The sequence below is a fragment of the Amphiprion ocellaris genome, chromosome 1 (genome assembly GCF_022539595.1).
Source record: "Amphiprion ocellaris isolate individual 3 ecotype Okinawa chromosome 1, ASM2253959v1, whole genome shotgun sequence".
In the NCBI taxonomy this organism is placed as follows: Eukaryota; Metazoa; Chordata; class Actinopteri; family Pomacentridae; genus Amphiprion; species Amphiprion ocellaris.
The window spans coordinates 30,730,567-30,753,857 of NC_072766.1; the positions used below are offsets into that span (position 1 = coordinate 30,730,567).

A 23,291-nucleotide genomic window follows, 5' to 3' on the forward strand; every position below is an offset into this window, starting at 1 on the left:
TGATGATTGGGCTAAGGTTCTCTTCAATGATGAACCCAATTTTCAGTTGATGCCCACTCCAGCCAACTTACTGATTAGGAGGAAGCCTGGAGAAGCCTACAAGCCAGATTGTCTTGCCCCTACAGTAAAACATGGGGGTGGATCAGTGACGATCATGCCACATGGCAAGGTCAGTCAAAGCCTGGATGGAGAACCAGAACATTGGCACCATGCCCTGACCTGCTCAATCACCAGATCTAAATCCAATTGAAAACCTGTGGAAAATCATCAAATGGAAAAACAAACAAAAAAAAACTAAGAAAATTTGTTTGAATTTGTGCAACAGGAATGGGCTGCTGTAACAGCAGAACAATGTCAGAAGTTGGTGGAGAGCATGACAAGACGCATCAGCAGTAGTAGCAGTAGTGGCAGTAGTAGTAACAGCAGTAGTAGTAGCAGTCATAGTAGTAGCAGTAGTAGTAGTATGAACAGTAGTAGCAGTAGTAGTAGCAGCAGTAGGAGAAGCAGTATCAGCAGCATAGCAGTATTAGCAGCATAGCAGAAGTAGTAGTAGCAGTAAAAGTAATCTTGTTATTGTTGTTCTTTAGTGAAAGCTGGTGGGAGCTCCACTCTTTACTCTAACCTTGCCCTCCTATAGACTACTTGATGATCACGTTGCACAATTACGTTACATAAAGTGCTACCAAATGTACTCTGTCGAATTGCACATTTTTATTTGTGGATAGGGTAAAGTCTACACATTGGTCGGAATCCAAGAGGAGCTGCTAGACTGGGTCACTCCACACTAAAACAACAGACTTCTTTCCGGTCTTATCACGTTCTGGCCTGGGTTTCCGCTGCTCTGACTGCATTTGCATACAAGTTAAACTGTAATCAGAGTAAATATTGCCATTCACCAAAATGCAACCAGAGGCCCAGATTTCAAAAGCTTGTCTTTGTTAATTGAACCTCTGTAAGGGAAGATGGTGTTAATGCCTGTGTGTGTCATGACACTTGGACAACTTGCCCCTCATCCTCCACCACAAGCAAATGATGTATTTTCCAAAAATTAAACAGTAGTCATAGCATGCAAACATTTCAACACCATACTCCCCTTTGTCCACCTGCAACTCCTGCAAACATCTGCATTCAGAATTCGCCAATATGCAGTGGAATTCAACATCTCTTCTATCTTTGCAGTGTACCAGTGGCTGCCACACAACCACGAAGCACAGGATTTCACCACCATGTTGAACAGCTGGCATGGTGTTCTTTTTTAAATCAAATGCAACTCCTGTTTTTTTAATTGCAACATATCTTTGATGACTGTGGCCAAAAAGCTCAACTTGAACATCATTTGAAGAGCCCTTCTTACCAAGTGCACTGTAAGCTGATCCAAATGTTGCTTTGTGTGCTTCTGACACTTACTTTTGTTCTTAATGACATTTACCTGAAACCTCTTTGATATCTACTCACAGCCTTTTCCTGCTTTGTAGGGTCAGTTAGCTTTATGTCTAGATCCTCAACCAGTTGCTTAGTAAATTCTGTGGTTTTTGAGTGCTGCCACAACATCTGAAGAATCAGATCAGATCAGCGTTCACAAGATGCTTTGACAGTGAAAACATTCGACACAGACAATCAAGTAAGATACAGGAAACAAGGCAGTGCAGTCAATTAAAATAAAAAGCAAAAATGATAATAAGTTAAATGAATAATTAGCTAGATTAGCATTTATATCAAACAAGGGAACTAGGTAGTTTAAAAATTAAAGAATAAGATGGAAGGTTAAAAGTTAGAAATTAAAAATCAAAAATTTGAGAATTTGAGAATTAGATATGACATCACACCAAAGAGCCAGGCAGTAAAATTAAAATAAAACAACTTAAAACATATAAAATAAACAGGACATAATGCAAAATAGAACATTAAACTAAACTTCACAAAAGAAAGTCTACAAAATCGGGTTTTCAGAAGTGATTTAAAAGAAGTTACTGATGGTGACTGTTGGCTCACGGTCCTGACAAACAAGGCCCGGTAAATGTTAAAAGTTAATGAAAAACTAAGAAGTGGTAAGTAGAAAAGTACTGAGTATATTCTTTTACTTTTGAAGTAAAAAATAAATTCACATTTTTCATTTAAATAGGTCACGTATGTTTAAAATGTCTGCACAGCTTCTGTCACTAGATGGCAGCCTAGAATACAAAAGAACTCAGGGCATGTGGGAAGCATTGGGATTTAAGGAAGGACAGAGAGGAGGACACTAAAACATCTATATATCCTTAAAGAAACTGTTGTTACAACTGCAGATTAAACTCTGTGGCCAACCACACAGAAGTTTTCACTTGTTTTGCGTGATTTGACTCCATGTACAGTCTGCTTGTTTGGCATCTTCCCTTCTCATTCTCTTGTTGCATCTGTAACACAGTCCACCTTACACCATTGTCATTGCTTTTGTTACATTATGTATGGATCCACTGAAATTAGACCTCATGCGCACTACCGTTCAAAAGTTTGGGGTCACTTAGGAATGTCCTTATTTTTGATAGAAAAGCAGTTTTTTCAATGAAGATAACATTAAATTAATCAGGAAATAGGCCTCTGTACCCCTGTGCAGATATTCCATTAAAAATCGTCCGTTTCCAACTAGAATAGTCATTTACCACATTAACAATGTCTAGACTGTTTTCTGATTCATTTAATGTTATCTTCATTGAAAAAAGATGCTTTTCTTTCAAAAACAAGGACATTTCTAATTGACCCCAAATTTTCAACAACAGTGTAAAATTAAAACCTAATACTTTAAAAATATGGGCACTGCATTTTTTGGGGGGTGGTGGGGGTGGTGGGGGGATTTTCATATTGGATACAGTCCATAGAGGTGGACATTATGAACCGTCCTTCACACTGTCTGAGCCGTCACAGGAACTCTGGTTTCCATTGATAATCCCTGTGCCAAGTCTGAAGCACTTGCCAGTATGCTTTTTGGAGCGAGATTGTGCAAGTCATGCACTGTCTGTGGCGTCATTTGCGACTCCTGTTAGTGGTGCTGTGGTTCATCCGATACTTACTGATTACTGCCATGTTTCAATTTTTTTTTTCAGTTGGTCACTGATTCTTCCGCATCCATTTCCATCATTGTGATATCAGACTTTTTAGGTCTCATGGAAATTCTTTTAGTTGTAGAGCCAATATGTCATGCAGATAAATACAACCAAAATTAAGAAAGTTCTGGCCGTTTTATATCTATGTTTGTGCTGTTGGGCTAATTGGAAATCACAGCTGTACACTTCTTTTCAGTGATATTGAGTTTTGTTAAGGTTCTACTTTAGGCCTTGTATTTTTAGTCGAAGAATTTTTCCTTTTTTAAATTACTTTTTTTTTTGTCTGAAAAGTTGCATCTCCTCAGTACAATCTAAAGAGTGAGCAGCTGTTCAGTGCCGCAGACATGTACAACTTGTGACAAAGGACTGGGAGCCACTGTATAACACCACAATAATTAGACAAATGACTTCATTTGAATGTTTCAGTGTCTTCTGAGAGCATTTCTCCCATTAAAGCACCTATAGTAAAATCACTGTACTAACTGGCATTTCGCTACACGGTATGAAGAATGTAATTGCAGTGCTCTGACAGGATAGAAACACTGCCACAGAGCTGTTTGAGCAGATTTCTTTACTTGGTTACAGGCTGTGCAGCCCAGCTGATGAAATGTGCCTCGCACAGCAGACTGCTGCAGTGTGGGCCCACCTGCTGACATTTGAGAGGCATAGCTGTCTTGTAATGTCGATGACGCTGTTTGAGTTGAGCAGAGCTGTTTGTTGGCTCAACAAAACTGTAGGACTTAGCATGATGATGTCAGGCCACAACACTGGGCTTTTGTGTGTGATGGACATTGTGGCCGTCATGTGTGGTCATACACATCTACACTCATCTCCACACATCAGTGGCAGGTCTGCAGATGTGTTTAGAGGTCAGGCTGTTCACTTCCATATGGGATGACCTGACATATATTTATTTGTTGATTGATGATCGTGACTTTCTGGGTTTGCTATATGACAACTGATATGTTAAGATTAATACTCGACTGGAAGCAATCCCTGATTAGTGTTTTCAGTTCGGCAGTACTGATGATTCTCCAACAGAGGGCAGTGGCGATGCTTCAAAGAAAAACTGCACTTCACAAGTGGAGGGAAGGCTGGGGGGTGCTTGGGTGAGGGCCCAACCTGGTAGTGCTTTAAGATTTATGAAGAATAAACGATTTCAGTTCGTTGTTGTTCTGTGTTGATAGGATCTCTGGGCAGCAGCACTGGTTACAAGCTACTGGCAGCATACTGGTACTGTGTGTTTCCTCATTTTTATGTATAAAATAATGAAAATTGGAGGATACATTTTTTAATGTCACTTGTATGTTAGCTCTAATGTTCTTAGCCTTCTGAAATCCAAATTGTTTTGCATTTTTTGCTTCGGTCACATGTTTTCTCATTGTGCACCCATTTTCATTGCAATAAATTGTCTCTACATTGCTGTGCACATCACCTCTGAAGAGATATTTCATAATGTTGAATGTATATTCCAATAACTTATTCCTCTGTATACCATTTTTGAACTGTGCTGCATTTATTTGGGGGATTTTGCAGTTTTGGCTCAGACAAATGATGTGTCATTTGGGTAATTTTTTTAAAGTTAAGATGCTCTGGTCTTGTTATTCAGGTACAGATTTGAAAAGGGGCTGCACAGTGGATCAGTGGTTAGCACTGTTGCCTTGCAGCTAGAAGATCTCCGATTTGCATCACGGCCTCGGATCATTCCGCTTGGAATTTTCTTGTTCTCCCTGCACATGCTTGGGTTTTCTCTGGGTACCCCGGCTTCCTCCCACAGTCCAAACATACTCAGGTTAACTGGTACCTCTAAATTGTCTGTAGGTGTGAATGTGAGTGTGATTGTTTGTCTGTATATGCAGCCCTGTGACTGACTGGTGACCTGTCCAGGGTGTCCACCCTAAGTCAGCTGGGATAGACTCCAGCCCTCCGCGACCCTAATGAGGATGAAATGATGTATAGATAATGGAAGGAAGGAATATTTGAAAAGGCTGCCTTATGACTGATTAATGTAAATGTTTAATAATGAAGCTGATGAATGTTTCGACAATGTCATGCCACTCACTCCTTGATGTTCAGCTGTTTTCCCACAAAGCTATATGGCTAACTATGACATTAGTCAGTAATGCCTCCCATCACTGCTATATCCAGTCTTCTACATCAGAGACATGCAGGGACAAAGTGAAGCACAACCACTGATTTTTTATCTGTACTCCACTGCTGTCAGAGAGAGCGAGGAGAGATTTTGACGTTCTATAGTCACATTATTATGATTTAGTTTATTATTTTTTGTGCAATTTTCTTTATTTTAAATTGTTTTAGCATGACACCCCCCCCTGTCATTTTTAAGTCCATGTTTTATGTATGTCATTATTTATTTGCTATTTACAAAAACATAAACATCTTTTTGTAGTATTTTTCTCAGATGTGCTTTTGTGCAAACTGGTGGATAGAAAACACACTTACAGACACTTAACTAAACAGGAACATCAAATGATACTCTAATAGTGTACAATTACACAATTTTCTATAGTTGTATGCAACACCTAAATAGTAACCTGTGACAAAGCAGCATTGTTTGAGTGTTGAGCTCTGATAAAGAGACAGGGTCAGTGGGACCAGTCAGCTGCAGCTTTAGAATACAAGGCCTCGAGTACAAGGCAATAGTCCACGTCATTTCCTAAAGTCACACATACTGCATACACAACAAGCACGTACACAGTAAATTAAAGTGAGAAACGGCTGGGGGAGGGCGGTCGTCTTTAGTAGCCTACCTTCACTTTACAGCTCAACATCTGGAGCATGTCAGACACACAGATGGTAAGGGCCTTTTTCCCACAGAAGCAAGCAAGACTTTTCTCTCTAAGAGGACATAAATATTTCTTGTGAACTGCCCCAAACCAGTCCAGTTAAACCGCATGAACACTGGCACAATTTTAGCTGTTTGTGTACCACTATCTGAATGCTTTTGTGAGCTGAGTGAACTCTGTGTGTGTGTGTGTGTGTGTGTGTGTGTGTGTGTGTGTGTGTGTGTGTGTGTGTGTGTGTGTGTGTGTGTGTGTGTGTGTGTGTGTGTGTGTGTGTGTGTGTGTGTGTGTGTGTGTGTGTGTGTGTGTGTGTGTGTGTGTGTGTGATTGGCATTGGAGCAGAAGCAGGTGTCCTGTCAGACAGATGGTGAGGACATTTGAATGCTTCCACTAAGCACCTGATTTGCCTCTGGAGTATCCAGACAGTCTGACCTGGTTTGCTTTCCTGATCGGTGGATTAATAAAGCAGTCAGTCAGACTGGAGTTGCAGTCACACATTTGGCAGTTTATCTTTAAGTTGATATTGTGAAAATTCACACAAAGATATTTAAATTGGGAAACACATAAGTGTTGCGGCATCTGTGTGTGTGTGTGTGTGTGTGTGTGTGTGTGTGTGTGTGTGTGTGTGTGTGTGTGTGTGTAGTTGGAGATTGTTCTGAAATATCCTCACCTATCTGTGTGTCTACTCAGACACCAGTCAATTGCTGTTAAATCACTTCTCTGCTCAGCTTGAAAGCCTCAGATGTTTCACTCCACAGGTGTGTGTTTGAGTTTGGTGGGCTGTGTGTATCATGGGCAGCTTTTAGGCAATAGGAAAGAGGATGCAAGAGGCTGGGCTCTATCTTTTGGCCAGTTTACAGCCTTTAGCCTTGGGCTCTGTGAGCAGAAAGCTGTCATTCTTTCAGGCTGTGATGAGGCCTGTTTTAGCCCAGGCTGCAGCTGAATGGAGGGACAGAAATACATACGTAGGGAAGCTATGTGACCACCTGTCCTGCTCTGGGCAAGGCTGCAGTGCAGCAGATACACCATCAAAGTAGCAGACAGCAAGCGAGAATGGAAGAATAATATCTTTAAAAAAAAAAATACATGTAGTACTGGAATAAACAGCTGAAAAAAATAAGCCAAATTCTAACAGTAATCTAACATTGAAACTATGAGTAAATGCTGTAAAGTTTGATGCTTTTTGGAGCCAAAACAAAGAATGACCAAAAACAGGAGAATGCCAAAAAAATCTGATCTCAATGCAGTATTTTAATATTTGTGACAACAGAATGAAGCAACGCAAAATATGTGATGCTCAATCCTTAAATATTTCTTTCCTGAATTTGATTTCTTTCTGTTTGTGTGCTAGTTATAAGTTCTGTTAACTTTTTAAAATTCTGGCTGTGTTCAAGACAACATTTTAGATGGTGACTTGATGAATTTTTTAAGCATGATTTTCATATGATATGAAACACTGTTAATTTTTTTAATGCCTTTTGTATATGTTACATCTGCACAATGCTGTAATATGTATGTCTACAAGACCATATAATAATATTAACAAATTTCAATCAACAGTCTGGTTTACTGAAAAAGTGTTCTCCCCTTTTTTCCTTTTCATATTTGTCTAATTAAGATGCTGAATGCCAATCTGGGTAAATGTTTATGTTCCTGTATTTTATCTATGTCCTGCAATAGTCTTATATGATCATTTACTCTTGAAAATAACCACTGTCACATTTTTATTGCTCGACTTGATTATAAGAAACAAGTATGAATCAATTAAATGTATGTTGTCTATAAGGAAAGTGGAAAATTGTGTTTTCCAGATATGTTTCATATAATGTTTGCAATTTTGAATTAAATATTTAAATCTTCTGTAGCTACTGAAGCACCTTTTTTAACTGCAGTGTGTCTACAAAGCCTTTGATGGTTCACCCATTTACACACACAGCAATGGTGACAGAAATGCCAGCCCTGTGATTTGTGGATAACCCACCTGTATCCTGACAACAGTACTAAAACATGTCTCAGTTACAAAGACACATGCTTTTATAAATAAATCATTTGTAAATATAGACCATCATATATATGTTTTTTATGTGTTACAGTATCCAGTTTAAGGAAAACCCACTATTCCTGTTTTTACAAGAGTTGACAGAGTGTGTTTTCAGATATGAAAGTAACAACAATAACCAAAAAAAAAAAAAACAACTGAATGTGTCTTCAAAAAGATACAAGCATTTACATGAAACACAGTAATAATCAGGAGATGTAAAAGGAGCCATGATGGCACTAATCAGAGCTGCACTGACCATCCTGCTAAAATGGCGACACAGACAGCACACCACTGTCTGCACTTCCAGCAAAGTAGTCTCTGAAGAATGGTAGAATATCTCTCTGAAAATCTGTCATGCTCCATGCCAAGGAGGGTTGAGTGTTAATTAGAAATGAAGGTGGCTGTTCAAAGTATTGAAAAAAGATAAAGATTTGAATCTCCATAATGAAAGGTGTACTGATTTTTGTGCCATTGAATTTCTAGTGTGGAATATGTATTTTTAACATGGTGAATCTAAATTGTTTGTTTTTAAATTCACATCAGACCAAATACTCTACTGTCCAAATTAGAAGCAGTGCAGTTACAGTAAAGTGATACAATTTTGAATCTTATGTGATGTGTTTTCAAACACAGACAGAGATTCTTTCTGAAATGGTGCTTGTCTTGACAGAAATCACTTTGAAACTCCATTTTAAAAGAAAACACATTAGTTTGAATGAACGATGTGACCATGGAGTAGTCTGGACTAATAGCGGCTACATGTTTAATGATTTAGAGATTGTATGTAAATACTGTGAAGAGACTCTCAGTGTTATCACAATATAACAAATACTAGCTTTCCTGTGTTGCTCTTTGGAATATTGAAACTTAGTGAAACTCGCTGATTGTTGCTTTATAGTGTTTGTATGATAACATGGATACATTTGTGTAATACATTGTCACATATACACTACCATTGAAAGGTTTGCGGTCACCCAGGCAATGCTATGTTTTCCATGAAAACTCACACTTTTTTTCATTTGCTAATAAAATTGCACAAGGGTTTTCTAATCATCAATTAGCCTTCAACATGATTAGCTAACACAGTCTGCTATTAGAACGCAGGAGTGATGGTTGCTGGAAATGGGGCTCTGTACCCTTATAAAGATATTCCATAAAAAAAATCTGCTGTTTCCAGCTAGAATAGTCATTTACAACATTAACAATGTCTAGATTGGATTTCTGATTCATTTAATGTTATCTTCATTGAAAAAAAAATGCTTTTCTTTCAAAAATAAGGACATTTCTAAGTGACCCCAAACTTTTGAATGGTAGTTTACTTAAGTGAAAGACTAGTGTATGATATAAGACAACCTCATGACAAAATATAGATACTGACACACATTTCAATTAGGGGAACATATTTTTATTGTCAACTTCCTTTAAGTTGGACTTAATCCATGTGCACAGCACATACAGTGTTTCATTTTATTAAGCCCTGTATAAAACTACAAGACAACTGATAAAAGTAGTTAATACAAAATTTGCATAAGACCACAGGACTCAATTCAAAAATAGTACAGTGTCATATTGTCACTTTCCCTGAATGCAGAGTTCCACAGACTTATCAACAGTTTAAAGTGTAGATGTGTAAAAAGAGTTGGAACAAAGAAAAGCAGTCATCCATTTTTACAGGTTCAATCATACACTCCCTGATGCACACTCAGGACCACCATAAAATTCTCCAGTTTCCATTCAGCTTTCTGTTGTTATTTTCACTCTAAGGCGGTTTGTTAATGCTAATGTAAAAAAACAAACAAACAAACAAAAAAAAACCCCGAAAACCTTTTCTCAGTTATCTTTGAAGGATCAAGCCAGGGAGATCTAAGAGTATTCTTTTATTGCCCAGGTTCTGATATATATGCTTCTGGGAGTTCTCCCTCCAGCCTGTTTATTATACTGACAGGATTTTTAAAAATGACTTTGAAGAAATCCTACGACAATAGACAGTGTTTCTGTTAATCCTAAATATCCATTCTCATGTTTACATATTTAAGACATTTTAGGAAAGGACAGTTCAAAACCTGGATACATAAAAACAACGCTATTTGCATGACTAAGTACCATCAGGTTTTTTGTCATTTTTGGTCAAACGACTCTGTAATAGTGACATCCATGGAAGTTTGGGACTTCGGCTGTTATTGTCCTGTACATAAAAATGTAAAAAACAAAACAATAAACTGTGTGTACAGCAGCAGCCTGTCTGTAAAAGTCTGCATGTCAGCAGTGGCAGTAAAGCTGCTGGGAATCATTTGCACCCGTAGAGCAGAAAGCGTGCTACACCAGTCGCATGATGCTGACGCATGTACTGCTGTTGCGTGGGCTGTAGATGGATAACCAAATGAGCAGCTGGGGTAGAGGGCTGGTCCTGGGTCAGTGACAGAGAGCAGAAGGGTATTCTACTGTAAACATGATGCCTGCCATGCAAAGCAGTGATACTGGAGAACACTGAGGCCAGCTGTGAGCACCAGACACACCAGTATACCTGCATACATCACTGCTGACCGGCTGATATGTTTGAGAGCAGATTTTAACAACCACACTGTAAAAGGAGATGTTGTACGACCAACAGACAGTGGCTTTTGCACTTATTTTGACAACTTGACATATATCTCACAGTGAGCCTGCAGAGCTTAGTTCAGTCTCGACAGTCATAGTTTGCAGCAGTCAGGACATAAAGGCACTACAAACAACAGTTTGCATGATATTTGTTTGAGCTATTTGCAATTGAATAGCTAGCGTGTGCATTCACTGTGGCTGGCCTCTGTGCTAATACATCATCACTTCTACCAAAAGCACTCTGGCTTAACAGAGCAAACAGTACAGTCCCAAACAGGAGCTGGGCTGGTTACAATATATGTCATCGTATGCGGAATGTTGAAATGAAGATTTCAAATCTCTTAGCTAAGAGACTGAAAGAGAAAACAGGAGAGCGAACAAAAACAGAAATGGGTAACATGTGGTCACCTATCCCTAGTCCTTTTTTAACTTAGGCTTTTGATGACTGGTGGCTTTATAAAACAGTTGCGCCAAAATGAGCCAATTAAAAGCACCTTGTGCCTTTAGACAGCAACTTCCACCCAGCTCTGTTGGTTTAAAACTGTCCCTCCCCCCGAAAGGAATACCAGAACCTTCAGTTACTGAGAGGTTATATTTACAAAATATATAAAGAAAAATATAGGGTTACTGGCCCTAGCATATAGTACAGTCCAACAGCTGTCCGTAAATATTTCTCCCATGATTATCCTTTCTAAAAGTAAATCACAGGGTAAAGATAGCTGGAACGTGACAAGGCGCAACTAGGACAACATGGCCACCAGAGCTGAGCTGCAGTCAACCACACGGACTCAGAGAAACACAGTGACGAACACAAGGAAGGAGTGTGGCAAATACGGACAGTAAACTAGCCAGAGCAGGACAGCTACAGCTGCAGGAAGCTATGGCAAAGCCTGAAAAGGTCTGTTGGTTTGTCAAAGACAAAAAACACAAAAGGGACTTGTCGTACCAGAACTGTGCCAAAGTTTGTATCCTCAACCAAATGTATTTGTGAGCCTGTGAGTTATCCTGAGTGTGTTGTTGTTTAGCACTGCAGGAGGAAATGACTGCAGGGGAAATGCACTCAGTAGATGACACTGATGTATCACCAGAGAAATAAAAACTGAAGGAGTTTCAGGATACAAGGACTCTTCAAAGAATGGTTGGATATTTTGGGAAATATGTGTATCTGCTTTCTTGTGGAGAGTTAGATGGTCACACTGGAACTACTCTCATGGTGATGAATATGATGCTGCAGCCAGCCACAGTTAGCAAAGCTCAGCACTAAGACTGGGAACAAGGGAAACAGCCAGTCTGAGCTTGTCCTCAGTTTAGAAAAATGCACCCACTTAAGCTCACTTGCATATTAGATCTCATCTGTTAGTATAAATACAACATATGATTGAAGTATTTCCTGCAGGATCACAATGGATAGACTTGTATATGTTGTCCAGTGAGTTTCAAAATAGTCTTTATGCTGCTGGCTGTTGCTTCATATGTCTTTATATGTACTGGACAGACAAGAAAGTTGTATCAATCTTCCATCTAACGCTGAGCAAAAAATTTGTCTAATTTATAAATGTCAAATGTTTTTTGATTTTTTTTTTTCCAAAATGTGATTTTAAAGCACAACTTTGCAAACCAGCAACTATTGCAGCTACAGGTGACAATTACACAAACAAAAATTAAATAAACTGAGTTAGGATGTATTTAATTGCTGTTCCATTTGAAGACTGAGATCTGCCTTCTTTCTTAAGGGACATACTATTGCTTTCAGGCAGAGATCATTAGGCAAAAGACTTTTTTAAAGGGAGACAAAGTTTGGCACAACACAGGCAAATATTTCTACAGACTTCTACAGACTAATGCTCTAATGCTTCAGAAGTAGCATGTTCACTTTTTTCTTTCCATCCAACAGCCAGGCCTGACAATCAGCAACTACTTGACATTAAGAATAGTCATATTCCACAGTCAAGGCTAAAACTTGTCTGTTGCATTTCAGCTCTTTGACCTTGCCTTTAAACTCCCAAATTCCCCACTTATATAATGTCAGAGAGGATTCCTGTCTCTATCGGTAGACTTATAGATCTGACTGAGATTGACGGCAGAAAAGTTCATAGTTCATCCCCCCTTGCAGAGCTATAAACAGACCAGAGGAGGCCTGCTGTCCTCCCCACCTCTCTCTCTCTCTCTACAGTAAGATGATACTGTTTCAATTAGGCTCCAGTGCCACACAAAAGAACTGGAGCATTGGGTGATCAGTGCCATGTCTCACACCAAAGACACTTGTGCCTCATTTTGTTTTTTTAGACTAAGACTCAAAAAGGTCCTTTTTTTTTGTTGAAAAACAAAACAAACAAAAAACCACATTAAATTCATCTGTGCACTGTTGCGTATTTTCTCATCCGTGCAAAGAAAACCAACATCCAAAGACAGGATTTCATTCAGTAGCAGCAAATGTCTGATAAATTAGAAAATGAAAACATAAATAACATGTTGAGCATCTCTGACTCTCCCCCAATGAAAAGACGCCTAAAAAAAACATACAAAACAGCTGTTAAACATACATTAAAGAAATGAATATATCCATAGCAAAAGATCAAATATGATACACTTGCATAAAGCTAGGAGTAAAAGTGCATCATGGTTTGGAGCCTCCCTCCTTCTCTGTCTCCATATTGAGGTGAAGTCTATTTATGAGGCCACTAGATTCTTGGCAAGAAATGTGTCACTGTCATGGCGGGTGACACTCGGTTTCCTCTTTTTGTTTTGCCATTCTTACTCAAGCCGATGAACATCCTCGGGTAGGCTACTGACTCGTAGGCGTTGTAGTTGTTGGCGAGGAGCTTCTCTCTGAACTTGCACTCGTTGTTGTAGTGCAACTGCAAGAGAAAAGAGATTATTTGAAAATGCTGATTGTCTGAAGGCAGAGACAAAACAAAGATGCCGGGACATTTTCAAGGGGGAATTTCAAGTCTGTATTGTTCACTGTGATTACTATCAAACAATTGCTTTATTTCTGACTGCAGGGCTGTTATTGTACCACAGCAGTTAGAGCCAGACTTTATACAAAAAATAAGATTTTGTAATGATGAATGATGTGAATGAGGCAGGACTCAGGACACTAGGCTCTGATTGGGCTGTTTTCTCTCAGAGAGTGGAACATGAATCATGAGGCTTAATCCAGCTGAATTTAGTTATTAATTCACTTTTGACTGTGGTTTTATTTTAGAAGCAGGAAGTAACCACACCTCGCTGCTCAGTAAGAAGTGTACCATGTGACATCATGCATCATGAATCTAGTCTAAGTCTGTAACTTGTTAGTACAAACAAGTGACTGTTCTGATTTGGTTGAACCATTAAAACTTATGTCTGAGACAATAAAGACTTCGGCAATTTTTTGTATTTCATTTGATGAAGTGAAGTGTTGTTAAGAGTTTGTTGTGCAGTGCAAAGTCAAATGTGCTTTTTAGCTAATCTAATGATACTAGCATATTGTTTTGCCATTTGTAAGTTTTAGAATCACAACTGAAAAACTCTGCAGTTCATCATTTAGCGTTTTGAGGAATATACGCTACCGTTCAAAAGTTTGGAGTCACCCAGGGTTTTCTAATCTTCAGTTAGCCTTTCAACATGATTAGCTAACATAATGTAGCATTAGAGCACAGGAGTGATGGTTGCTGGAAATGGGCCTCTATACCCTCTATGTAGATATTCAATTAAAAATCAGCCGTTTCCAGCTAGAATAGTCATTTACCACATTAACAATGTCTACACTGAATTTCTGATTAATGTTATCTTCAATGAAAAAAAATGCTTTTCTTTCAAAAACAAGGATATTTCTAAATGACCCTAAATTTTGAACGGTACTGTAATCCATCTTACATCCTCTTTAAACTAAACAGATCATCTAGCAACTAACAGCTGCTTTGTCTGTTGATACAGTTAGTTTAACCACAGTTTGTCATCGCTGCATCAGAATATTTAGTAATAACTGCTCTCTACACAGAACCACTGCCACACATCTCGTTTTATGACGTATTAATTAGCAATGGGTATGTCTAAATTTTGTAAAGACTGACTGCGACAGCACTGCTCAGTTCAACGAGAAATGACAGAACTCGCTCCTGAATTCCACTTAGACTTTAGATTTTTTCCAGTGAGATATTTCTATTCAGCAACTTAAAGCTTTGCTTAAAGTTAAATTGTCCTTTTTGCATTTTTTTGTGCTCCAGAGCCTAACCTAATTTTTATTAGAATTTAAAATGTGACTTCACAGACATTAAAATAATTCATGCAAAGTTCCAGTTCCCACAACAACAAAATGCTCATACTTCCTCAAAATTCCTTTCAATTTTTCTTTAAAAACCCGGAGGGTCAGTGCTGAGTGTCACAAATACTGACTCAAGTATTTAAGACATTATAATAATAAATATGTTTGCGTATATGTTTCTGAGTATTTTTCCTCCAGACAGTGGGTTTTTGAAACATTTCAGCACAATTTATCCATCAACTTTCAAACTTTTGAAATCTTGTGTCTGGTCAAACTCCTGCTGGTGTGTTAAATTCATGAGGCCAGTGCTCCCAAAAACCTCACCATACTAATAAACAGACACTTATGGACAGAATCTGTTAACGGAGCTGCAATCTCACACCTGGAACAAAGGCGACAAGAAAATATGCAAAAGTGACAACTGAAACCTGAAACTGTCTTCAGCAAACTAGTGACCGTCTCTCTCTCTCTCTCTCTGTGTGTGTGTGTGTGTGTGTGTGTGAGAGAGAGAGAGAGAGAGAGAGAGAGAGAGAGAGAGAGCGAGAGAGACACAAGGCAGCAGTGGACAGTTGAGATTACAGTGCTTGTTGTTCACTCACAGATCCGTACAGCTTTCCTTTTCGGTTCATGGCCACAAAGAGTCCGCTGCGAACGCCCAGCAGAGTCACCACCCCTCTCTCCACCGGTGAGATCTGCAGAAGGCCTTCAGGGAGAACAAACCACATGTTCAAACATTCTGGTGTGATGGAGAGATCTACATGGACACACTGACATTATTGTATGTATTTCAGGAGATGAGCTGGACAATCAAGAGCTCATCACAAAACTGAAGAACTCAGAAGTATCTTTGTCTCAACTACCTTTGTTTGGGAAGGTGTGGCACAATACAAGCCTCATCTGTCACACAATAAACAAATGACTTCTTCTTGTTAGGATAATGTGAAAATGTTAGGAGTATGTGGACTGAAACCAATATTAAAATAAGCTGTCAAAATGCAAACTTTCAACCCACCTCGCAAAGTGTCTTAAAGGTACACTTTCATTCAAAATTTTGGGGTCACCCAGACAATTTCATGTTTTCCACGAAAACTCATACTTTTGTTCATGTGCTAACAAAATTGCACAAGGGTTTTCTAATCATCAATTAGCCTTTCAACGTGATTATCTAACACAATGTAGCATTAGAACACAGGAGTGATGGTTGCTGGAAATGTTCCTCTGTACCCCTATGGAGATATTCCATTAAAAATCAGCTGTTTCCAGCTAGAATAGTCATTTACCACATTCACAATGACGAACCTGTATTTCTGATTCATTTGTTATCTTCATTGAAAAACAATGATTGTTTCAAAAAATATGGACATTTCTAAGTGACACCAAACTTTTGAAGGGTAGTGTATATTAAAATAAGTTGTCAAAATGCAAACTTTCAACCCAGCTCTCAAAGTGTCTTAAAGGTCTATATTTTCAATGCAGCTGCCATTGTTGGATCTGAATCTGATCTGAATCTCACTGAGATCAACAGGCCTGTTTTCTCTGAGGTTTGGTTATTGGCATGTAACACCTGAAGTTACTGATCACTTAACAACATGCTGCCAGTCATTCTTGCAGAACTGTGGAACCTTGGAAAGGTTTAGGTTCAGATTGTCCCTGGGCCTTGACAAGCTGCTGACTGCCTTTATTCCTGCTTCACTTTTAAAATGTGGACTGAATTCCTCACTGAGATTTTCTGCAATGTGTCTCCCTGAATTTTATCCCTTGTCTCAAAATAGTACAAAGGAGGCCCAGCAAAAACAGCAAGCCTGGAGTTCCCCAGCATAGCCTGTCGCCACAGCTCGCCTTGTTCTCACTTTAGGAGCGCACTTCTCCAACACTGGACGGCGGAGATCAGATAGGCCATGTTGGTCGTGTGTGAAAAGAGGTGGTATGTGAGAGTGTCCGTGGGGACCGCAGGGGTTAGTGTGTCTGAACTGACGGCTCCGTGTCCTAACTTTAGGTGCTGCTGGCCGCCGGCCCGGATCACTGCGGACTCTGGTTACACAGCAGGAAAGCACCGGCAGTAGTGCTCAGCGGCACTACAGCAGGACTCCAGATGTTGAGGGGATCAATATGTGTTCAATGCGACAGCATGGGCAGCAGCATCCAGGAGCACAGGTCTGGATCAGGTGCTGGGCGTACAAAGTGTAACCTGTGGCTGGAAACAGCCTTGTTTTTGTCATTTAGTCCTGAAAGGTTTCCTCGGAGGATAGGCCTATTTCAATCATTGTTCTAACAGCAGGATTTGCATTACCATGAACCTGTTTGCGTAACAAAGTGGGCAAACGTGCTGAGTGAGGAAATAAAGAATCACCAGCTTCTGCATAATTAATAAATAACTCACACAACTTACTGTAACGATTTTCGTTGTGTACTCCCGTTATTCTACCGTCCGGTAACACCTGAATGTGAAAGCCGATCCCCACGTTGCAATAGAGGCGCCGCAACCTTTTAATGCCCAGGAGGTAGTCGCTGTCCCGGCTCATCTCCTCCCGCTTCTCCCCCGGGATACGCGCCAAAGACCGGGAATAAAGGGCCTCCCAGCGGTCTGCCGTCCCGTTCAGGCCGGGGGCGCATCCCGCCAGTCCGGTCACCAGGCCCAGGACCAGGACCGTCCGCAGGGCTGCCAGAGAGCCCATCCCGGGTCCGGCTCTGAAAGCAGCCTCCCGGCGTTTGCCTCTCCAGTGAAGCGAGAAGAAAAAGAAGAAGCAGCGGCGCAGCAGAGAGGAGCGTGTCGAAGTTGCGCTCATTCCCAGACCGACAGGCGCACTGGCTTCAGCGTCGGAGCGACATTGATCTGCATTGACGCTGTGCAACCATGCCTCTATATTTATACCTGCATACACATTACATCACAGCTCCACACTGAGAAGAAATCCACAAACTCCATGTTCACAATCAAGCGCACCAAACATCACCGGGCTTTATTGAAATCAAATAATGGCTTCTTATCTCAGAGCAAAGTCAGGAGTTTGTAGAAAATAAACGAATAAAGGCTTTATTATAATGAAAAGACGTCTTTGTGTGAAGCTTTCATTATCAGCAGCAGAATATCATAATTTATGTATGGGAGGATGTAAAATAGGAAACAGCCAAGTTAACAGACCGTGGTGTCCAGACAGGAGACAGTTCTATAAATGAACAATAACAGGAAAAAACACAGATCCAATTCAACCAAATGGGAAAAAAGCTCCAACTTAAGACTGGTAAAAGGGAAATTATGGCCCAGGCCCTTATAGAAAACAATGGTAAGAATAAATAGAGTTTGCAGCATGATAAGTATGTGGTCATTGTTGGCCAAGACTTCACTCAGCTCTGAGGTTCCAACTGAAACACTTGTGAACTGTCATATGTGGATTGTCATATGTGTTAACAATATCTGTGTTGACAAGGAAACAAACAGACCTGGCATGATATGTGGAAATATATTTAGGTCACTGTTTACAGGAAATAAACAATGACCTCCTGAAGACTTTACTTGTTTCTTAGAACATACTGAAGGTTTTCTTGCAAGCAGCATCCCTCCTGTTTGGTGAGCATGATTACATTACTGCTCTCAGAACTGCTTTTTAACATGTGTATTGTCGTTATTATATTTCTATTCAGTACTGAAAATCTGTCCTTTTTGCTTCATATTCAGTGATACTGTGGATGACATTCTAATAGAAATCCATCGTGCCCAACTTTTAATGAGCAGAATTCATTTGGACTTTTGTAATTAAAATGATCCAGACAGTGAGGTTTAGACAGAACAGAACACAGCTGCTTCTGCGAAACAGTAGATTTTAGTTTTAGTTATTTGTTCGAATTATAATAACTAAGTGGTGTCATGGAAGTGTGTCTTTGATGTGTCATCCTTGACAGTCTTTCAGATGCACTGGTGCATTGCTTTTGATGTCCACTGAAATAAACCAAACTAAATAGCCTCCCCTCCTTTTATTGCACTGTTTCATCACTGCTATTATCCCTGCTAAATCTACGTAAAGCACTAACATTTACCCACTCTGCTGACTGTCCCAATATTTATCTCTATGTTAGACACTAAAGGTCTTCCCTGTCTTTCAGCCCAGAGACTGAGTCCTTTGATCTCTGGGGTGGCTCTGTCCTGCTCCTCATTGATCACGCATGAAATGTTTTCTCACGTTCACATTTGGCTGATCTTCAATGTACAACAACATTGTTTCTTTGTGTGCTGCAAAATGGCTCCATGAATGCAGGCAGACCTTAGAGACCATGCTGTGGAGCTGAGGTCCCTGTTTGATGACTGGTAACCCCCCAAAAATGGTTCACATACCAGCAAAACTACTAAACCCAGTCTGGTGGACCAAAAGACCTTCATGATGCAGGGAGCAAAAAGATAGCCAGTGATCCATAAAACCTCTGGCAAGGACCAGCATAAAGGTCATCATGGAGAACTCACAGACTGGACCTCAAGTACCACAGGTGATGGGCTCCTGCATCTTCAGGAAAACTGAGGAACTACTGTACCTCCAGAACAATGCCTAGACCCCTGATGGACCACAGCAGCTCAGCCACAACCAAAAGCCTGGTCAGCACCCCAGAGCAGTTAGACTGCAACAAAAAACTAAAGTGTTGATGAAGTTGTGCACCTCCAGGACAACTTCCAGACCACCACAGGAACCGATCCAGTGTGTGACCCTCAGGACCTTGAGGTCTGAGGGATGTTCAGGACAACTGATGGCTTTCCAATATAGCTGTGAGGCTGCTGCGCCAAGTCATGTCCAGGCAACAGGACAGATGGTGCACTACATAAACTTCAGTAAAACTGAGCCACTCAGTAGTGACCAGGTGGGGCCACCACACCACCTGGCTAAAAAGTCATCAGGCCTTTGAAGGCAACTGATGAGGGGTTTCACAATGAATGAATACTAAATCCCTGAATGAAAGGACCACTAAAAACTCTGGGTGACTCGTGGACTCCTGGACTTAGCGGAGCCATGTGGAGGGATGATGGGAACACTGGATCCATTTTGAGTCTCCTTGGAAAAGAAGACGACATCTGTGAAGGGTACAGACCAGCAGGTCCTATGCTGTCGCTGTCCATGGTTCTGTAATCTGTTATCAGGTTAAAATAGAAGTAGGTTGAGATGTTTCTCTCCAGTCATGCTGAGATTTGTAAGTAATGTCCGGCTTTATTTTCTGTTTATGTTGTACTGAAGTCATTGCGGTTTTAGGTTGCACGTATGCAATGAATTATGCTGAGGGAAAGAGGTTTTAAATTTCACTGGGTGACAGCTGCAATTCAGAGCTTAAAATGTCTCAACATTCAACACAAGCATTCATTTGCTCCCTTGTTTATTCAACATTTCCAAGCCTATGCACGGCATCTTATAATTCATGAAGACGGGGTCATGACAAGAGTTCCTGAATTTATTTTTAATCAAAAAGCATTATCACTGCTTATGGCTGTACACGGAGCATGTGCTAACCCAACAGCACCCTCACTCTGGCCTTTTTTGTCTCAAGCCTACTTCCAATTAGATAGGAACATTAAAAGTTGGGCCAGCATTGGAAATACAAAACACTGAACAGTGATGTACATAAGTGAGTTGATCTTCTAAATAGTGCATTGGAAACTGCTCTTATATATATATATATATATATATATATATATATATATATATATATATATATATATATATATATATATATATAAATAAATATAATTTACAGAAAGAATTCATTAATACTGACAACTTCACCAGGCAATAGATATTATTTTGTACAGACATCAACCTGTACACACGTGTAGTCTGTGAATAAACACAATACGTGTTAGTAACTGTGTGTCCAGTGTGTTGTTCTTTATATTCAAGCTGAGGAGGAAAGATATTTCCTCTGATATTGTTGGCACAGTACAGTTGGATGCTGGCCAGCCAGCCAGCTGTCACTAAAGTGCTGCCAGACTGGGACCACTAAGTGAGTAGTACTGGTGAATTTGCCTACATTATGTAAGTCCCTGTGGAAATGTGCATATTGACATGTACAACAAAGAACTGCTCCTGCTTAGCTTTCATTGAAGCTTCAGTTTTTGGAAGGTCTTATCAAAGAATATTTTATCTAACTTTTGTGTGCAGTTTTAAAAAGCAAAACATTAGAGTAACATGTTTTCTAAATATTCTGATTAGTAGGGTAAATATAGTAACAAGTGTGAGTAAAATCAGTTTGTGACTGTGTCCAACTTTACTTCAAGTTTTAGATTTACAGAAAAATCCTTCTACTGACCTGAAAACCAAATGCGTTCTCTCTATAATGAAAAGATGAACATTCTGATGTGAGGTAGAACATGTTTCTGGTTATGACAAACAACATTTATATCCTTTGCACTCTTGTTACCACTAAGCGACTAAGTGGATATCTGCAGTGTTTACTGAGTGTAGAGTGTTTGGTTGTGAGCGGCCTGCAGAGGGCATCGAGCCGCCCTGCCACACTGGAACCCTGAAGATGCTGGCTGAGCCTCCTGGCTGCCTGTCTGTAGGGGTCACTGTTTACATGTAAACGCTCTAGTACTGCAACCACCTGCTGTGAGCTCAGAGCACATGCTTAGAGTTCTACAGTACAGGTTTACCTAGGCATGTCTCTCTGCTCACCCGAACACCCTTTAAAAAAAGTTGCATGGGAAAAGTGTGAGCTTTTTTTGGTCATATCCACATTAACTTCTACAATGATTACTTCATTCATTGACATCAAAGTTTGTCACGTAAATGTGGGAAAGTGTCTGATCACCATTCATTCATTTAAATGCAAGATCATAATGCCAAGTAAATAAGTGAGCTACCCTCAGTTCTTTGCCTGATCTTTAGACTGCTTTTCTGGCTGAGAGCCATTAAACAAGTCTCTTTAGAACGCACTCAAAGAGATAATGTTCGGGCTACAAAAAATTTACACAACATTTTGCATGTATTTTGAGTTATGATAACTTCTAGCACAATTATATTCAACCAACAAACTATGCTGAGTTGGGGGAATTAGCTTTTCCGCAATCAGTTTACTGGTGTTAACTGTCCAGGCGTGTTGAGACAGATGATGGGACTTAAACTCAAGGTGAAGAAAAATGTGTTTGTCAAACAAATATTATTAAGTTACATCAACTTAAATTTAGCTTTTAATCAACTAACACAAAAATTTGACTTTAGACTACACTAAATATTAAGGCAACGAAATTGCCAGCATTATTATGTCAACCTATCTCATCAAAATATTGTTTGCAGTTTAAGGTTTTTCTAAATCAGTAAATTATATTTGGTTTTCTCTTGCAACAAAGCATTTAATGAGGTGGTGGGAATCAATCCCTGGAATTACCTGGAACCACTCATATTTTATAACACATCATTATGAATGTGTTATAATTAACTTAGTACATCACTTGAAAACCTTGAATAAAAAAATAAAAATAACAATTTTTAGGTTCAAAAGATTGTAAATTCTTTGACTGCAGATTATTTGTATTTGTATTTTGGTCCTGATTCTCTGTAGCCATTAAGGATTCTTCAACTGATTTACACCTAATATGTCCAATTAATGTCCATCTTACTAAAGTTGTGGTGAAAGAGATCCTCTGTGTTTCCCTCTCTGAACAATGGGCTGAGAATCATTTAGCTATTATGTAATTCATGTCAAAATGCTCTCCAAGGAGGCCTTATCCAGCCTCCCCATCAGCCCAGCGGATATTGCAGATGAATATCATTTTTATTGCCCAGCCGATAAGCTGATACATTTTAGTAGGGCAAATCCTTCAGCAGGATGTCATGGATAGAAAGGGCACCTAGGAGATTCAGAAGATAAATGTTGCTAAATGAAACAGATGGGCAGGGACAGGGGCCACAATAGGCCCTAACCTCTCTGAAGTCCTGCATTCCTGTTGAGTAATATTAGAGTGTGGCATTCATAACAAGCCATAGCAAGGTGTTACACTTTGTATGACACAGTTTCTGCTTTCAGGAGGGTCAGCCTTGTTTATCGACTCTACAGCTTTTAGTCGGTGTTTCAAAAAAAAGCCCAAAAGTCTCAGGCGGCATCGCTTCCCAGGCCCCCCTTGGGAGAAGCTATTGTCCGGGCCAGGAAGCCTCCCCAGCCTGCAGGTATAGAATGACAAGGCTTTATATGCAGCTACCTATAGATGGGAGTGAGGCAGGGCAAATGCTAAACATCCAAATGAGTTCAAATGTTACTTGTGATGAATTTTGCATTAATGGACGTCTCTGCAGCTTCTATTCAGCTGTGTTTTAGCAACAGGTGGCCCCTTTAACAAATGAGCTGTAGCGGTTAGAAAGGGATAGTATCGCATGTAGAAAGGGACAAAAAGGGACAGAAAGTGGGGACACAACTCTAAATACAGCCCCTCCAACCTCCACCACACACACATAATAAACCCAGCCAACCACACCTGCATACAACAGATCTACACAGTGCACTGTTCTCTTAATCCTCAAAGAGAATATCTGCACTGGGAGACAAAGAAC

General features: G+C 39.8%; 1 protein-coding gene across 1 annotated transcript; it reads right to left on the reverse strand.

Moving 5' to 3' along the window:
* Positions 1–9,308: 9,308 nt before the first annotated feature.
* Positions 9,309–17,610, reverse strand: fgf4 (fibroblast growth factor 4). The gene is made up of 3 exons (XM_023281833.3): positions 17,162–17,610; positions 15,372–15,475; positions 9,309–13,381 (listed from the first exon to the last, which is right to left on the reverse strand). The coding sequence occupies exons 1-3, from the start codon at positions 17,556–17,558 to the stop codon at positions 13,205–13,207; spliced, it is 678 nt and encodes a 225-aa protein (XP_023137601.2). The 5' UTR covers positions 17,559–17,610; the 3' UTR covers positions 9,309–13,204.
* Between the last annotated feature and the right edge of the window lie 5,681 nt (positions 17,611–23,291).

Coding starts and splice junctions, on each gene's coding strand:
- fgf4 (XM_023281833.3), bottom strand. CDS start 17,558: ATGAGCGCAACTTCGACACGCTCCTCTCTGCTGCGCCGCTGCTTCTTC. Junction 15,476..17,161: donor ACACAACGAAAATCGTTACA/GTAAGTTGTGTG, acceptor TTCTCCCTGAAG/GCCTTCTGCAGATCTCACCG. Junction 13,382..15,371: donor AAGGAAAGCTGTACGGATCT/GTGAGTGAACAA, acceptor TTTCTCTTGCAG/TTGCACTACAACAACGAGTG.